At 60.2% G+C, this 17,495-nt stretch overlaps 1 protein-coding gene across 14 annotated transcripts in view; it reads left to right on the forward strand.

The window, feature by feature from the left end:
• Positions 1-17,495, forward strand: part of ARVCF (ARVCF delta catenin family member) — a 75,826-nt gene that overhangs the window by 29,380 nt on the left and 28,951 nt on the right. For 6 of the 14 annotated variants that reach the window (XM_059140299.1, XM_059140291.1, XM_059140293.1 and 3 more), the window contains exons 3-8: positions 4,075-4,302; positions 13,333-13,491; positions 13,639-14,162; positions 15,206-15,705; positions 16,343-16,532; positions 17,348-17,465. In XM_059140299.1, the coding sequence (XP_058996282.1) occupies positions 4,093-4,302; positions 13,333-13,491; positions 13,639-14,162; positions 15,206-15,705; positions 16,343-16,532; positions 17,348-17,465 (1,701 nt within the window). In that variant the 5' untranslated portion in view covers positions 4,075-4,092. Of the gene's footprint in view, positions 1-4,074; positions 4,303-7,992; positions 8,148-13,332; positions 13,492-13,638; positions 14,163-15,205; positions 15,706-16,342; positions 16,533-17,347; positions 17,466-17,495 lie in introns of those variants that run through there. The other 8 variants (XM_059140292.1, XM_059140294.1, XM_059140297.1 and 5 more) reach the window with 4 other exon arrangements.

Consider the following 17,495-nt stretch of genomic DNA (forward strand, 5'->3'; position numbering starts at 1 on the left):
GTCCCGCCCAGACACCCCAGCCTTACACTGACTTCCAAGCAGCACTGCGGTCCTGCTGGGTTTGGACAGACGTGGACTCTGCCCTGTGTGAACTCCCCGGCCCTGGCCGCCTCCAACGGTGGCCCAGTGCCCATCCTTGTGGGCTGACCAGAGGCTATCCCTGCAGCTGTGGGCACTGTCTGATCATAGTACGGTGACAGGGTAAAGATGGGCCCCCATGAAGCCTGGCCAGCAGTGTTTGGAGCAGGTCTCCATGCTGGCAGTGTGGAGGGTAGGAGACATGATGCCCTCCTGGGCAAAGAGGGCCTTGGAACCACCAGGCCAGGGTTCTGCTGCTCACACCACTTCCCTATCTAGGTGGAGGGTGGCGGGTGGGGGGTGGGAGGAGCAGAATGGGTTTCAACCAGTGGCCAGTCCTCTCTTCCCGCTCTTGGGGACAACTGGCAGTGGGCCAACAGATGGCTGACGAGGAGTCGGGACTGGAGCCCAGGCCTCCGGCCTGCCTCCCCCTGCCGGCCTGACCCTTAGGAAATTCCTCTAATTCCTCAACCCAGATTGGACTCAGGCCCCATAATTTGATTTTCTGGAGCAGGGTTTGGCTCGACTCCTCGTGAGGAAGAATGTCTGGTTCAGCAGGAAGACGTCAAATGTGGGTTTAGGTTTTGGGGGAAGGATCAGCGTCTTCCCCTAGCTCCTCTGGTGGTGTCTTTGCTTTCCTGATAGACCCAAGTGTTGGCCACAGTTGTGCCACAGAGTGCTCAAGCTCCATGATCCCCCTGCCTAGCAGCATTTCAGAGCCTTGTTCTTATCTACCCGCGCACCCATTCATCCACCCATCTGACTCTACCCACCCACTTCCAACCTACTCATTCACCTGCCCATCTGACTCCATCCACCGCCATCCTCTCGCACAACCACCTGCCTACTCACCCTCCTATCCATTTCCCCATCCATCTTGCCTCCTGTCCTTTCATCCCTTCATCCACTCAGCAATCTATCTACCTGGGGTCACTGGTGGATGTCCAAGCAAAGGTAGGTTTACCCCAGGTTCACTGCCTTCATTCCTATCCGGGGTCAGTGAGACTGGGTCTCCACTGCATGTTGGTTCCTGGGCTGTCGGGTGTGGTGAGAAGCAGCCTCCATCAGGGACTGCAAAGCCAGTCCAAAGCCAAAGCTGGGGTCTGGCTGAGGGTTGTGAGGGCTCTGCCTGATGGGCAGTGTGGAGCCCTTGCCAGGTGAATGGAAGCTGTGGTAACCCTGGCCAGAGAGGAGAGCAAGGGTCAGCAAAGACCCCCACAAGCATGGTGCTTCCCTGCTGGCCTCAGGCCCTGCCCAGGATTGGGCCCCTCCCTGATGTCCCCCTGGGGATGATGTCTTTAAAGTTTCATGGTCCATCTTAAAAATTCATGCATAGGGGTGTCTGGGGATCTCAGTCCATTAAGCAACTGCCTTTGGCTCAGGTCATGATCCCAGGGTCCTGGGATAGAGCCCCGAGTCTGTCCATCAGGCTCCCTGCTCAGCAGGGAGTCTGCTTCTCCCTCTCCTTCCCCTACCCTCCTGCTTGTGTGTGTGTGCACTTGTGCTCTCTCTCTCTTTCTCTCTCTCTCTCTCAAATAAATAAAATCTTTAAAAAACTCATGTACAGTTTGCTTTTCATGTCATCACATATTTATTGTTTTAATATTTTGAGTTACCATCAGAAAAGCTGCCCTCTGGAGCACTGGCCTGGCTCGCCTGTGCCCACACACACTCCTATGCGCAGCCGTACACCGCGGAACCAGGAAGGCCACCATGTTAGGACCTTGCATACCCTAGGCCTGTCCTCAAGGCCACTGAGGTGAGGAGGCTGTGGACTACAGGCCCAGCATCCTCCCCACTTACAGGCAGAGAGAGGGGTGCACCCTCAGGCTGGGGCACAGAGCCTGGGCCCCAGACCCAGAGTCTTTGGTCTTCATGGATGACTACAGGGTATTCTTCCTCCAAGCCAGCTGGCGTTTGGGGGTGTCTCCTGGGAGACACACAGTCATTTAGCTCCAGCTGAGAGAACTGGGCAATGGGAAGGTCATTGTGGGGTTGCTCCCTGTAGCCTTAGATTTCTGGGCCTCTTGCTGGCCCCCAGCCAGAGTAAGTGGGCTCCCTTTATGAGGGGGTTCCTTGGACCCCAGAGCTGGAACATGCTAGAAGGCCCAGGGCAGTGGAGCTGGAGGCTGGGGCTGCCCGTCCCCTGCTGTCCCCTAGGCCTGGTCTGAAGGGGAGCCTGAAGTCAATCAGGAACCCATGTCTCGGCACAAGGAAGGAGGAAAGTCACCTAGGTACAGGGCTCACAGATGTCCTGATCCCAGCCTCCTAGGGTCTTGAGACCCGTGCTGCGACCAAGGACTCGAGTGACCCGGCTCCATCCCCTGCCCCACCTTGGGCTGCCCCCCAGGGAGGAAGACCCCACCGTGCCTACTTGGGGCCACCAGGCTCAGTCCTACTCTACTGTTGGGTGGTACCAGCTGTGGGGGTGCGTGCTTCTGGGGCCCCTACCCAGGTAGCGGTGGGTATGCCCAGGAGGCTGTGTGCACACAGCAGTGGACATGCCATGCTCTTTGTCCCTTACTCCTTGCTGGCCCCAGAACCCAGTCTATACTTTCCTCAACCCCTCTGCCACCCAAACGCCTCCCCTCCCCCCAAGATGGTCACCGCCTCTCCCAGCCCAACATGCTGACTTGCTGCCCCTCTGCTGGGTCACGCTGACAGTTTTCTTTGTGTGGCAGGTGTTGAGGAAAATGAAGCTTAGCTTCTGGGACCTATGCTGGCCTCTTGCTTCATGGGGCCTGGTTTCCCCAGCTTCAGAGTGGGCTGGGCTCCATGGTGTCTTGAACTCTGTGTCCACACATGCCCCCCAACCCTGTCCCTGGCTCAGTTGGTACCAGTGGCCAGGCCCAGCACCAACCCCTCCTTTCTAGGGTTCTGTTCTTGCAGCTGGCCCTCTGAGAGTATTGCCTACTGCACCATGTCTCTAAGTTCAGGCCCTGTGCTGTGAAGGGGCCCTGGGGCCGGTCGAGTCAGCCTCAGCAGGCTGGTGTGGGCTGGGCCAGGAGGAGGCCCTGAGCAGTGCTGGGCATCGCACCGCACCCCGAGTGCCTAGCCATGTGGTCTCATGGCCCGCACCCCACCTGCTGGCCTGTTGTTGTGAGCGGGTCTGTGCTCCATATCCTTCCCCTGCTTCTTGTTGCTCACGGAGAGCACATAGGCTGGGCTGCCAGGGAGCCAGCAGCGAGGAGAGTGCTGGTGTGTGGCTGCAGCTGCTGAGTCCCTGCTGCCCCTTCCCACACTCCTGGGGCTCTCCCTACAGATGGGGCTTTACATGCCTGGGGCCCTGCCCTCCACCTTCCCTCCTTATCCAGTATGAGCTGCATGGGCTGCTTCTGAGTTCAGAATCTCAACCAGATTTTTACTCTGTCATGCGGGTAGATAGCACTCTTGTCCCCAGCCAGTGTGGCTGTGAGTGGAGGCCTACCTGCTGGTCTGTAGGCCATTGTCATCCCCTCACCTGCCTAGGGGGTCCTGCCCGCTTGGTGGCTGTGGAGTGCCTTCTCTCTCCCTCCCCACGGGGGCACCAGCTCTGCCACACGAGCTGTTGTGGGCCCTACCTTCTCTGGGCCGGAGCACTGCCTCCGTGAGTTGGGCCTGTGCTGGCCCCATGAGGTTGGGATGAACCGGCATGAGCTGTGGGCAGTAGAGGGCCTGGGTGGTCTGAGAGGTGGTCATACCAGCTCTTCCTACCCTTCCCTTCCCAGAGGGCCCTGGACGCTCGCGGTCAGTGGTTCTGCTGGGCCTGGCAGGAAGCAGGGGCTCCCAACTCAGAGCCCCACACTCTGCAAGGAGGGAGCTGGCTGCTTCCGGCCTGTCTCGGATTAATGGCTTTTAATTTAGAATTTAATCAATGCAGCTTCTCTCTGAAGAGCTGGATGCTCTGGTCTGGGAGTGAGTCATATGATCTGTGAGTGGGTTGGGCAAGAGGCCTATGATGGCCTCTCTAGGCCTCTGTCCTGGCTCCACCTTGACCTTGCTCTGCTTTGCCTGCAGCCTGCTGGCATCCTGGTCATGGAGGACTGCAACATGCACTCAGCTGCCAGCATCCTGGCCTCGGTGAAAGAGCAGGAGGCCCGCTTTGAGCGACTGACGCGAGCTCTGGAGCAGGAGCGGCGCCATGTTGCCCTGCAGCTGGAGCGTGCCCAGCAGCCCAGCATGGGCAGTGGTGGTATGGGCAGTGGGCAGCCCCTGCCAATGGCCTGGCAACAGCTGGTCCTGCAGGTAACACCCCATGACTCTGGAAGGGTGGAAATGGCCAAGTAGGGGAACAATCAAGGGGCCTTGGTGGACCACAAGCCAGTATTGGATGACTTATTGCAAGATATCTTGGGGCCTCTGAAGAGGAGAGGAAAGTGGGATCCCAAGGGGACTGGAAGCCTCACTTGGGTGTACAGGGCACCCTGTGATGAATGGGCAGGACATAGCCCAACCCTCCAAATGGCACCCTCCACTCAAGTGAGTCCTCAGAGCCCAGGTAGCTGGGCAAGGTCTATTCTGGGCAGCTCAGCAGTCACTCTGGTGACACTGAGGGTTTTGCCAGCCCTGGAGTCTGCTTGCCATGATATCCTCCTTTGTCGCATGCATCAGTGAGTCAGCCCGAGGGGAAGACTTGAGCAAGGCTCTGGGGTCTGCCTACGGCTCAGAGGGTTACCTGGAGCCTCAGTTTCTCCACCAGCCAATGCCCTTAAACTGGGCTCAGGCTCCTGCTCAGCCCCAAGAGGCGTGAAGCCCTGTCTGCTCTGTGGCCAGGCCCTAAGCATATGGCCTGGACTCCTCCTTCCGGCCACTGTATCCCAGTACCTAACCTACGGATGAAACACAAGAGCATCTGGTTTATGGAGAAGGAGGGACAAAACAAGAAAACGGGGGAGGCCTGGAGTTCGGTGTGATTTTTCAGTTCATATTACTGACTGAGGCACAAGGCAGGGGCTGGCAAGGCACATCACAGGAGCTCCTATCACAGGAGCCAGGAGAAGGAGGGCCCTGCGTGGGAGTCCACTCTACAGACCTCCCACTATTGCTCCTCCTCACTACCAGATCCAGAGGCTGGTGGCAGGGGGCGCAACCTACTTCGTCTCCTCACAGGGTGATCCTAGAGGGCTCTCCCAGTTGTGGTCTGCTTCTCTGGCTCAGCTACCTGAGCAGGAGTAACACCATTGCTCTCCTAAACCTGGCAGCCAGACCTCCTCCCAGTATATCCCCCAGCACCTGCTCTCATCACTGGGCCCCTACTCTAGGCAACCAGACAGGCTCTTGGCAGTGTGGGGCAACCTGTACCTATATGGCTGGAGAGAGAGGGAGCAATGTATCAGTCTCCATTGAGACTGACTCAGTTGGGCCTGACTCTGCCTGGCCAGGGCACGTGGGGCTCAGAAAGCAGCAGCCCATGTCGGGACAGGGGACCTGGCACGTGACCTCCCCCCCCCCAAGACCGTTGATGGTCTCATCTGTCAGTGGGCAATCCACCTACACAACCCAGCGTGGTATACAGTCAAAGCCAAAAACGTGTCTCTAGAGGGCCCGTACGCACCAGCAGTCCCCACCATTGGGAAACTATCTTTCCAAGCCTTGGGTGCTGAGGTGGGCCAAGGAGCCAGTTCTCAGGAGCCCAGGACTGAGGCAAGGTGGGTCCAGGTGCAAGAGCCCACCCCCACCATCCCCTGGATCTCAGGCACCCCAGAGGCTGAGGCCTGCACCCCCAGATGTGGGGAGTGGAATAGCCCAGCTGGGCCACATGGGGACAGTGACAGTCAGTGACTTTAAGGCCATCCTTCAGGCGTCAGGCCCTCTTCCAAGCTCTCCCAGGCCGGAAAGGGCTTTAGCCTCCAACCCAGAGGGCGCTGCTGAAGGTCGGTGCCCCCACAGTGCCCCCATAGCCTGGAGCTGCCCCGGCCTCTTGGGGCCTGTGGACTAAAGACTTAAGGCTGTGACCTCTCCCCGCCCACTGTCCTCCTGGCCTATCCTTAGTTTTCTGTCTCTGGGGAGGAGATGGTTTTCTCAGGGCAAGATTGGAGAGAGCCTGTGTTCCCAGGGCTGGGGGTGGACTGGCAGGTCTGATGGGACATTGGGGGAGGCGGGGCCACATCCGCTGACCAGGGCTGGCAGCCCTGATCCCAGAACTGCTTCCCAGATTTGTCTCAGCAGGAGATGCCTAGTGACCTACCTGCTGGGCCCAGGGCTGCCTGGAGCTGGTCTTCAGGGTTAGAGCTGGGGTCTGTGAAGCTCAGGGCCAGTGGCGAGGCGGGTCACTGGGACTAAGTGGGGTTGAGAGGGGTAAGGGGTTGAGAGGCCAGGGGCTACTGCTGTGTTCCCCAGGCTGCAGCGCTGTCCTGGCCACCTGCCTTTAATCCTCCAGCAGGAAGAGCTCCCGGCTCCAAACACTTGGCTAGAGCAGGGCCAGCCTTCAAGCAGTGTGTGTGTTTGTGTGTGTGGCTGGGGGGATGCCTTTAGGGACCTGGCCAGCCCCAGGTTAGGCTGAGGTGGGTTTGTGGCTGGGGTACTAGCATCTGGTGAAATTAGGGAGAAGGCAGAAGCAGCTGAAATGTAAGTTCCCTCAGGGCAGTGGTCCAGTCCTCTTGCTGCTGTCCCTGTTCCAGGTGGCTCCCTGTGGGGTTGCCAAGGATGGAAGATAATGGGGCCAGTGGTCAGGGCAACTCAACCCTGTGCAGATGGGGGAAACAAAGGCTTGGAAGGACATGTAGCCAACACTCAGAGGTGCCTGAGCATGCTGGCTGCGTGCAAGAAGGGTAGCCCCGGGGCTGGGGGTGGGGGGGCTGGATTTTCTGCATGGGGTCTGGGGCAAAGCAGAAGGGGGGCAGGAAGCCAGGAGCCTTCCTCTCTTGCCAGACCCTTGGAACCTCCTTGCACTGCCCCTTTCCCTTATTCATCTCAGAGCCTAGTTTCCTTATCTGTGATACAAGAGCTGTTGGCTTGCCTTTGTGGGGTATGACCCAAGAGGGCTCCAGAGCCCAGCCCAGCCCTTCTGGGTCTGCATTTCCATCCAGCACCACCAGACTCTCTGGGGCGTGGCTGTACCTTCATTCCTGCCTGGTTTGGAAAAGTCCTGATTAACCAACCAGCCACTGTGACATCACTCCCTCACACCCCTATCGGCTTCTGAGTGCATCAGAAGTATGGAGGAGAGAGGGTCTGTGGTCCTCTTGGCGTTGGGAGCATTCACCCAGAGTCACCCAACTGCTGAGCACCCCACAACCACTCTCACCTATTTTATCTGCTCTGACACCCCTAAGAGTGTGGGGGAAACCCTGAGCCTCTGTGTCTTGATGGGGAGAACCCAAGACAAAGTGGATCAGTGCCAGGTCCATCTGGCAGGCCCCAGCTGAACTTTGTTGAGGCACTTAATTTGGGAGGGGGGGGGTGGGCTATGCTGGGGTTTGGGCAAGGGCCTGGGGCCCTATCTGGGTCACTTGAGAGCCCTTGTCATGCTGAACATCGCTGTAACTACTCTCTGATCAGCCCTCATTTCACAGCAGGGCAAAGTTTCTCGCAGTCCAGGTGAGCAGCCTGTGTCAAAGAGGATGGGTGCCCTGGCCCCAGCTCGGCCAGAACTCAGTTTCCCTAACTCTGCAGGGGGAGAGGCCTGTGAGTTTTTTTATTGGAGGTAAAATGAGGCCTGGGAAACAGGACTCAGCCAAAGTCACTCGGCGGGAAAATATCAGCCCCGCCGGGGAAGTGGGGGAACGAGGAGTCCAGGCCGGCTGCTGGGGAGTTAGGGGCGACCTCGGCCCAGCTCTGGCAGCTGAGCTGCTCCCAGCGCGGGGTTGGGGGTGGGGGGCGGGACCTCGCCCCGCCCCTCCGGCTCCCGCCCCACCACCCCGCTGGCCCCCGCCCCGCCCCGCCTGGGCGCGGCCCAGCTCCATTGGCTGCTCGCCGTGACCGCCGCCAGATCCGCCCCCGCGGGGAGCGAGTCCGCCGAGCCCGAGCCCGAGCGGCCGAGGCGCCGGAGCCGAGCCCGGTTCAGCTGCCGCCACCGCCTCCGTCGTCCTTACCGGCCCGCGCCGCCCCCCCTCCCCGAGCCCGGCCCGATGCCGGCCGAACTCAGACAGGTTGGAGGGAACTTGGTCCCAGGCGTGGGGGCACCGTCCCGGGGGCCAGGCGGCAGAGGGCGGGGCACCGGCCTTCCCGGGAGGACCCGCTTTTGTTCCGCGGAGCCGCCGGCCGGAGGAGGCTATTGTCTGCGCTTTGGGCCGGCGCGTTCTGCCCCGGGGCGGGCGGGGCGGCGGAGTGAGCGCGCCGCCCGGGGGGGTGTGCAAGGCGCGGGGCGGGGCCGCGGGGTTTCTGGGGACCCGTCGCGGGCGCCCCGGGCGGTGCGACTAGGCGCCGGGAAGCGAGGAACAGGATCGGGGTGGGTGCACCCCAGGGCAGCGCCCAGGACAGGTGCCTGGGTCGCATGTGGTGGGTGAGGGCCTTCCTGAGCAGCCCCTCTGCAGGAGGGATGCCGAGTCCGGAGAGGGCAGCCGAGCTAGGCCTCCAGCTCCCTGGGGTCTCGGTGGGCACCCCCTCCCCTCCACACTCTCAGCGCGGGCTCCGACTCTGGGGACCTGCGAAGGAGCTTCCGGAGCTTTAATGGAAGCCCTGTCTGCCGAGGCAGCGCACGTGAGGGGAGGGGTGGAAGAGGGCCCTGCCCATGTGCGGAGGCGGTGTGGGGGGGCGGGTCTCCGAGGAAAACCCGGTCAGTCAGCCTCCCAATGCTGGGAAGGAGCGGGAGGGAGGCATTTGGGCATCCAGCGCCTCCGTGCTCAGAGGGTTTGGGGTGCGGTAACAGGCAGGGAAACTGAGGCTGGAGGAACAACTGCCCCAGGCCCCTTGTGTTTGGGGGCCGCCTGCCTCTTCCTGGCAGCTGAGTTTGTGCCTGCTATGCAACTTTGGTATGGCCCCTAGGGTCGATCTACTGATTGTCCCATGATGTAAGGGGCAGCTGGGGGCAGCTGGGGCCACTATGTAGCTGATGGATGTGGCTTGGGCTTGGAGAAACTGCAGTGGGTGACAGCCAGCCCTGCTATCCCCCACAGCCTCGCTTCCCCAGGCTGCTGGGCACCCACTGCCCCATGGTGTCTTGGCCACTCAGTGTGGACTGCAAGCCCTGGTAGGTGGCCTGCTGCCCTGGGGAGGTGATGAGCCCCCCATCTGCCTGGGCTGGGTAGAGGCTCTGGACATCAGGAGAGGGCAACTGTAGTGGCCAAGAGCTTGCCCTCTGATGAGAGATGCCAGCATGGATTGTCTTGGACTCTATCAGGGATGGCTGTGCTGGGGTGTAGGCGGTAGGGGGACATGTTCATCCCTTCATCCCTCCATTCATTTATTCAGTGCCGGCTGTCTTGTGCCCTTTGTGGGCCAGGACGGGATTGTGGGAGCCAAGTGTGGGATCCTAGCTTAACCCATTCTCTGAGTGTGCGGTGGGACCATGGGCAGGGTGGGGCACCTGGCTTGTGGTTTGCTCTTCACAATACACACCATGGGTGCTCATCTGTGAAGTGCGGTTGGTGACATTGATCCATGCCTCTGGGACCCCAGTCCAACCCCCCTTCCCCATTATGACTTGGCTTGTTTTCCCATCCCCTCCCTCTGCCATTCCCACACGTACCTCGGATGTGGTTGTGGGCCTTTGCAGCCCACAAGAGTAGTGGCCCCTCTGTACGTTGGCCCACATCTTGTATTCTACTCCCCATGTTCCTTAGGTCCAGCCACCAAGGTGTCCGGGACTGGCACTATCCCGCTTGTCCTTTGGCTGTGATATCCTGGGTGCCTTCTGTTTCCATATGAGGAAGCTGAGCCCCAGGGCCTATGGCCCTCTCTCTGTGCCTCTGGGGACCCTCTTGAGAGCAGTGGTGGCTGGTTGGGTTTACCTTTCTGAGTACTGGCCACTCTGGCCTCAGACTTGGAGTCTTGGGCCAGGCCCCTTCCACAAGTTCAAGGGAGCTCCTGGGAAATCCCGGGTCTGGATAGCAGCCCCACTCTGGGCCAGGCTTATAGACCTTGGACCGGATAGACCATGGATGGGAGTGCCATGGGGACAGTTTGGGCTGTGGAGGAAGGTGATGGGAGACAGGTCAGTGGTCCCAGGAAGAGGGGCAAGAATGCAGCTAGGGGTGGGGAAGGGTGATAAGAGATAGTTGACAGGATTTGACGTGGGATGCAAAGGGCTGGGGGTTATGGGTCCAGGCTGGTGTTCATGTATGGGGTGCAGAGGGGCCCTGAGCTGCATGGCCAGGGGTCTCTGGGTTCTGCCTTCCCAGGTAGGTAGACATGTGGCCCTAGAGCAGAGTTTTGAGGTAGGATGAAGATGCAGGCACCCCAGTCAGCTGCCTCTGTTGAGTGCCATCTGTTTGCCAGTCATCATTCCACAGACCCATGCCACCACCCCAAAGATGTTGCAGAGGCCTGAACCGTGTTTTGACCTTGGGCCTTTCCCCACCACAGGCTTTGGTTCCCTACTCTGCTGCCAGCTCTGAGACCACCTGGAGTGGGTGGTTGAGGGGGTGTCCAAGTAGTCTGGTCACAGGGGTGGGAGATAGGAGGAGGTGACGGAGATGTGTTGGCACAAGCAAGTCCCTCTGGGGTCAGCAGGCCCTGTGTACCGGGGACTGTTAGGACAGCATGCAGATGGACACGCTTGGGCCCGTAGGCCAGGCTGGGTGCTTACACACACACCTGTGTCTGTGCACGTGTCCCTGTTGGAAGCACCAGGTACATGCACACATGTCCAGTTACTTATCTGCATGTGTGCCCAGGCGTGTGTAACGGGGGCCGGGCCTTCCTGTGATCACTGGCTGACTCACACTCCTGCCTGCCCGCCTGCCCGGGTGAAGTCATCGCCTGTTTTTAGCTCCCTGAGGTCATTTGCCAGTGGGGGCTCTTGGGGCCTCAGGATCCCACTACCGGGCTGCCTGGACTGGGCATTGGTGGGTGATGCTGTGAGGTTGCCAGGCATTGTGGTGGGGTGGGGTGGGGTGGGGTGGGGGGTCCTGGCTCTTCTGGACCCCCATCTCTTCATCCCCTGTGCTACACTGTGTCAGACCCTCATCACAGGCTAGAATGAGAATAAACTGAGTCACGGTAGCATTGGAGTCTGAGGTGTGCTTCCTCCTCCTCCTCCCTTATCACACCCAGCCCCTAACTGGGGAGTTGGAGGCTCTTCTCTCCACTCTCAGGGCCACGTCCTCCTGGCAGTGCTCTGGTCCCCTCTTGTCCATCTTGCTCCTCACTCCTCCCCTCCACTTGCAGCCAAAAGGCTGTGGCCCTAGGCCCCTCCATGCCTGGCCCCCCAGGGCCCAAGAGAGAGAGCTCAGCACCTGACACACATTTGCTCCCACAGTTGCTAAATACAGGTGAGGCAGGCGAGACACCAGTGACAGGCTCTCCCTGAATCTTCTGGTCTGGAACTGTCCTGGCTCCCAGGGCCTTCAGAGAAGAGCCCAGGCCGCCTACCCTGGCAGCCCAGCCACACGTCCCTATTCAGGGTCTCAGCTTCCTCCTCCTCCTCAGGGAACATCATTCCTCCTTCCTGGCCACGTCCCCATCACGCTTTCCACCTACAACCCCAAACTGAGTGGCAGCCAAGGCTGCGGCCCACAAGGGGTGAGGTGTTAGCTGGAAGGCCTTGCAAAATGGCCTTCCCTGTGGATGCCTGAGATCCCCTGTCAGTGGTTTGTGGAGTCCTGGCTAAGCCGCTCCCTTCTGTCAGGCCTGTTTTCCTTTCTATGAAATCACATACTGTTGTTCTCTTTGGTCCTGCTTCTGGGAGCAGAGGCTGCATTCTGGGGCTTCGTTCCTGTGTCTCCAGAGCCCAGGGCATACGCCTGTCCTAACATGGTGCAGGCCTATATCTGGACCTCTGAAGAGTTTGCGGGGGTCCAGAATCAGCACTGTGTGCAGTTGGGGGCTTAAGCGTTTTATCAGGGCAGGACCCAACCTGAGGAGACTCTGCACCCCAGGAACCTTGGGAAGCCAGCCCCAGGGCAGCCCTGGGCATCTAGGCTTACAAACCTCCCACACCCAGGAGCCAGGAGCAGAGTAGGGCTCTGGTGGTGGGCAGATAGGGTTGTGGCCTTCCTTGGGCCTCAGCTCTGTTTCTGGATAGGGCCTCAGAGGCCTGGGGGCCCAGACAGGGGACCCATTCCTCAAGGCACAGCATCTGGGCCACAGAGCAGGGCCTGTCCTCCTGCTGACCTGGCCCCTGCTGCCCCCCGCTGCCCAGGAATGTGTTCCTGCTTGCCTGCCCACGGCAGCTTGGGTTTCAGCCCCTATCCATGCTGGTCAGATGCTAATCCTGGGACGTTGGCATGCTATGGGGACCTGTGCTGTCAGAGGCCCAGGGGTAGATGGACTTCAGCTCTCAGCCCCCTTTGCCAGTCAGCACAGTCAGTTCAGCTCTGTTATGGAGCCTCTGCTTTCCCATTGGCAAGTCTGGCCCTAGGTGTAGGGCCTTAAAAAGGCCTCTGTCCAGAGTTGTCTTGCCTGGAATTCCACCACGGTCATCCCGAAGCTGCAGTTGGGGAGATCTTGGAGGGAGGTATATGGAGAGGGGACACCAGGGCTCCCATCAAGGACTAACTGGGGACACCTGGCCTGAATCACCGCCTCAGGGTTCTGAGAAAACACCCAGCACCTCAACAGGGAGCGCCAAATGCTGGCCCAAATGAGGTCGGGCGAGGCTTTGCCCACTCAACACCCCAAGAGTGTCCAGGCCGGAAGGAGCAAGGGTATTTTGGGCATTCTGAGAACTGGGTATTTCCGTCCTGTGAGGGCGTCTGGCTGGCCTTGGGAGCAGTGGGGGCCTGGGTGTGGCCCTGGGGAGTCAGTGAGTGGTGTTGAAGCTGCTCCCCGAGGCCTCTGCATTCAGGGTTTCTTGGGAAGAGGCCCAGGACACAGGGAGGCCCAGCCGGGGGTAGGGAGCTGTGTCCAGAGTCCAAGCTCCAGGTCCCACCAACCTCCTTGGGCCACCAGGAACCTGTAGCAGCCAGGCCTTGGAGCTCAGCTCAGGGAGGCACCAGGACTGGGGGAGGTCAAGCCCCAAAGACCCCCATGAAATAGGGCAGCAGGATCAGTCAGCCCCATGGCATTCAGAGGCAGGAATGGGCTAGGGCTAAGATAGGCTCTGGGGCCTGTGGGTTCCAGGGGTGGGAAGAAGGCCCTCCCGGCCTCTAGGCCAGCACTAGCATCCACACTCTAGGGCCAGCAAGCTGTGGGTCCTCCCACTGACAACCCCTCACCCCACCCCACCCCACCTAGGAGCAGAGCCCGGGCAGCCAGGCCTCACTGGCCACAATGCCAGAGGCGCCCGAGGTGCTGGAGGAGACCGTGACAGTAGAGGAGGACCCTGGCACCCCTACCTCCCATGTGTCCATTGTCACATCAGAAGATGGCACGACTCGGCGCACTGAGACCAAGGTATGGCCAGGCCCAGGCAGTGGACAAGTAGGCCATGTAGCCACGGTTGTTGCATGTACAGAGGGGCCTCCCAGGGCACCAATTGGGCTGGTGTCTGGGTCTCTCAGGCTGCCCAGCCTGCCCACCGGCCACCCACTTCCCCACCAGGTCACCAAGACGGTCAAGACAGTGACTACGAGGACAGTGCGCCAAGTACCCGTAGGCCCAGATGGCCTACCCCTGCTGGATGGAGGCCCCCCGCTAGGCCCCTTTGCAGATGGCCCGCTGGACCGGCACTTCCTGTTGCGCGGGGGCGGTCCGGCAGCCACACTTTCCCGCGCCTACCTCAGCAGTGCGGGCAGCTTTACCGATGGCCCTGAGCCCCGTGATGTCCCCAGCTATGGCAGTCTCTCCCGGGGGCTGGGTGTGCGGCCCACACGTGGCCCCCTTGGCCCAGGCCCCGTCGATGGCTGCTTCACACTGCCTGGCCGACGTGAGGCCTTCCCTGCAGGCCCTGAGCCTGTGCCGCCAGCTGGTCGCTCCCAGCCGGAGCGCTTCCAGGCAGAGCCATACGGCTTAGAGGATGACACCCGCAGTCTGGCTGCTGACGATGAGGGTGGCCCGGAGCTGGAGCCTGACTACGGTACTGCCACAAGGAGGAGGCCTGAGTGTGGGCGTGGCCTTCGAACCAGGTGAGGACCCTCAGTCTGGCCACCGCCTCTGGGAAGTCTGTGTTCCATTCCCCCAGCAGAGAGTCTTCTGCAGGAGGTCTTAGCTGCAGGGGCTAAGTTAGTTAGTTACACACTGGTTTCAATCAGCTTCAATTCAAGGACAGCAGCAAGGGAAGCTTCTGGATAGTGGAAGTTGCACCAGGCACCCTCCCTAGAAGTCTGGAGGATTAGGGAAGTCAGTGACCATGCCCAACACCCACTGTCCCTGCTCCAGACAGATGACCATGAAGGTAGGAACACAAGAGGTTCAGAGCATTTTCTCTGAGTCTGAGGCTCCAGCCTTTCCCCAGGCCTCAATTGCCCCTGTGTACAGAAGCAACCAGAAACTAGGCTATCAAGCTCTTCCCAGCATCGACTCTGGTTCTGTCACCTCAGCCCTCAGTTTTTCCATCTGTAGAGTGAGAACATGATCACAGCCTCGGTGTGAATTATGCTGGGTGACCACAGGCAAGACACCTGACCCCTCCTAGCCTCAATCCCTGCTCTAGGAAGTAGGTTTGCTAGTGACATCCCACAAAGACATCTTGTACTCTGGGGGACTGGGGGCCTGAATGCCCCTTATATGGTCCCACCAGGATGGCTGTGTGCAGGGAGGGTCACCTCCTGCCCCCACATCCTGGCAGATCTCATGTCACAGAGATGGTTCTCACGGGAAAGCAGGATCCCAGTCACAGATAGATGTTTCATAGAAATGCATTTAACTCCCAATTGGGGAATGCTGTATGGTGATGGGAGTGAGTGAGCTCCCCATCTTAGGGGGATCCAAGCCCCGATAACCACTGGCTGGTGTTTGGCTAAGTTGCTGGCTGTGAGTCAGTTCTTGCTGGCCTGGGGTGTGACTCGCCGCACCCACTCGGTACTTGGGACGCCGTACGAATACTGTAGACCTATCCCCACCTTTCATGGGTTCGTGGTCCACGATAATGAAGATAATGGTGGGTGGCCTTGGAGTGGACATCCTCAGGCAGTGCTGAGATATTCCTGTGCCCTGCCTGCCTGCACAGGCCCTATGAGGATGTGGCAGATGATGGCGGTGAGCTGATGGAGGAGCGGCCCCCGTTTCCAGCTGCGACGGCCCCCCTGGCCCAGCCGGAACGGGGCAGCCTGGGCAGTCTGGACAGAGTGGTACGGCGGTCGCCCTCAGTCGACAGTGCCCGTAAGGAGCCGCGTTGGCGGGACCCCGAGCTGCCAGAGGTCTTGGCTATGCTGCGACACCCCGTGGACCCTGTGAAAGCCAATGCGGCTGCCTACCTGCAGCACCTGTGCTTCGAGAATGAAGGCGTCAAGCGACGCGTGCGGCAGCTGCGGGGCCTGCCCTTGCTCGTGGCTCTGCTGGACCACCCGAGGGCAGAGGTGCGGCGGCGGGCCTGTGGGGCACTGCGGAACCTCTCTTATGGCCGGGACACGGACAACAAGGCTGCCATCCGGGACTGCGGTGGTGTGCCTGCCCTGGTGCGCCTGCTGCGGGCTGCCCGGGATAACGAGGTCCGAGAGCTCGTCACCGGTGAGTGACGCCTGGCCTCCCCCCATCCCTCAGGGAGAGGAGAGTGAGCCTCCAGGGAAAGACCCTCCCCACCACCACCCACCCATTCAGTCAGGAGTTCAGCTGCTGGGAGTAGGCGTTAGGCTTAGGCTGAGGTCCCCAGTCTCTCTACCTGTGGACTCTCAGGCACATTCCCTTTCTATCTTCTGCCCCCACCCTCTCAATCCCCATATTCTAGGTCTAGCCTGGTCCCATCCTCCAATGGGGCTGGTGCTGGGGGATGGTGCCTTATGGGACCCAATTAGCCAGGTAGGGTCATGTGACCACCTTTAGGTGGGGCCAGTGGAGCAGTAGTGCCACCTGCCCCCCCCCCCACCCCCGGGTTTGGAAAGGATGGGGGAAGAGAATGTACCTGCTTGTCCAGCCACGGGCTCCCTGCCAGCCTTTCCTCTGTGTCCCCCCCCCCCCCGCCCCGTGCTTCCTCCCAGTAGGTAGCTACTGTTAGGTAACTTGCCTGGACCAGGGTGGGCACCCAGGACCTCTCATGGCTTTTGTTATCTTCCTGCCTTCCGGGGCATGTCCTGAGTGAGGTCTCCTGGGGAGGATGGAAGGTCACTGCTTGTGTGGTGAGCACGGGCTGGTTGATGGCACCCTGCAGGCACACTCTGGAACCTGTCATCCTATGAGCCCCTGAAGATGGTCATCATTGACCACGGCCTGCAGACGCTGACCCACGAGGTCATTGTGCCCCACTCGGGCTGGGAGCGCGAGCCCAATGAGGATTCCAAGCCAAGGGATGCTGAGTGGACGACAGTCTTCAAGAACACATCGGGCTGCTTGAGGTGTGGGTGGGTGCTGGGCTCGGGCACTCTTCTCTGCAGCCACCCAGGACCGTTCTTGGTCAAGGAGGCAGGAGCCAGGCACCAGAGCCTGTACACAGACCTGGGAATGTACTCATGTCCTGTATAATCTGGAAGGCAATTAGCCACCCAAGTCTCAGGAGCCTCCTAGCTAATGTCGCAGTTCCTGCCCAAGTCCGGAGAATGGGGCCTGATGGGGCTGTATTCAGCCCCAGGGGCAGCCTCTGGACAAGGTCTGCCTCGCTCTCATGTAGGACTCCATGTCTCCAGCCCTGCTCAGCTTCTACCCACATTCCTATCACCGTGACAGCCAGGTTAGGGGGAGCCAGGACCCTCATCTTCCGTCTGCCTCAGAGGCCTCATTGCACATCCTGGTGACCTCAGCCCCAGTCCTCCAACCCTGGCCATCACAACAGAGTCCCCACAGGGGATCCTGGGTTCCCATGGCCCTGCCTGTCCATCAGGATGTAGCCCTGTGGCCCTCTGGGGTCCTCCTCTCAGGGTAAGGTTGAACTCAGAACTGCCACTGGGGCAGGGGGAGCAGAATTACCTGTGTGTGCATTCAGGACTCTGGACCCTTCCAATTCTGCTGGGCATCAGAAAAGGCCCCAAGCTCCACACAGATGCCAGGCCAGGGCTCCCTCCTAGGGTCGCAGTGGTTGGGACACTGTCAATAGCCCTAACAGGCTGATGTCAGTGCTGTTCTTACAGATGAAGACCTGACCCCAAGGCCTGGTGTGGGGGAGGGGCTGGGAAATCCCCGTGGGAGCCAGGGGTTACCAGGCTTGCTCTTGGCCACCCAGGAACGTGAGTTCGGATGGCGCAGAGGCCCGGCGGCGGCTCCGGGAATGTGAGGGGCTGGTGGATGCCCTGTTGCACGCCTTGCAGTCCGCAGTGGGCAGAAAGGACACGGACAACAAGGTGGGTGGGGCAGGGCTGATGTCCCTAGCA

The sequence above is a fragment of the Mustela lutreola genome, chromosome 11, assembly GCF_030435805.1.
Source record: "Mustela lutreola isolate mMusLut2 chromosome 11, mMusLut2.pri, whole genome shotgun sequence".
NCBI classification, from domain to species: Eukaryota; Metazoa; Chordata; class Mammalia; order Carnivora; family Mustelidae; genus Mustela; species Mustela lutreola.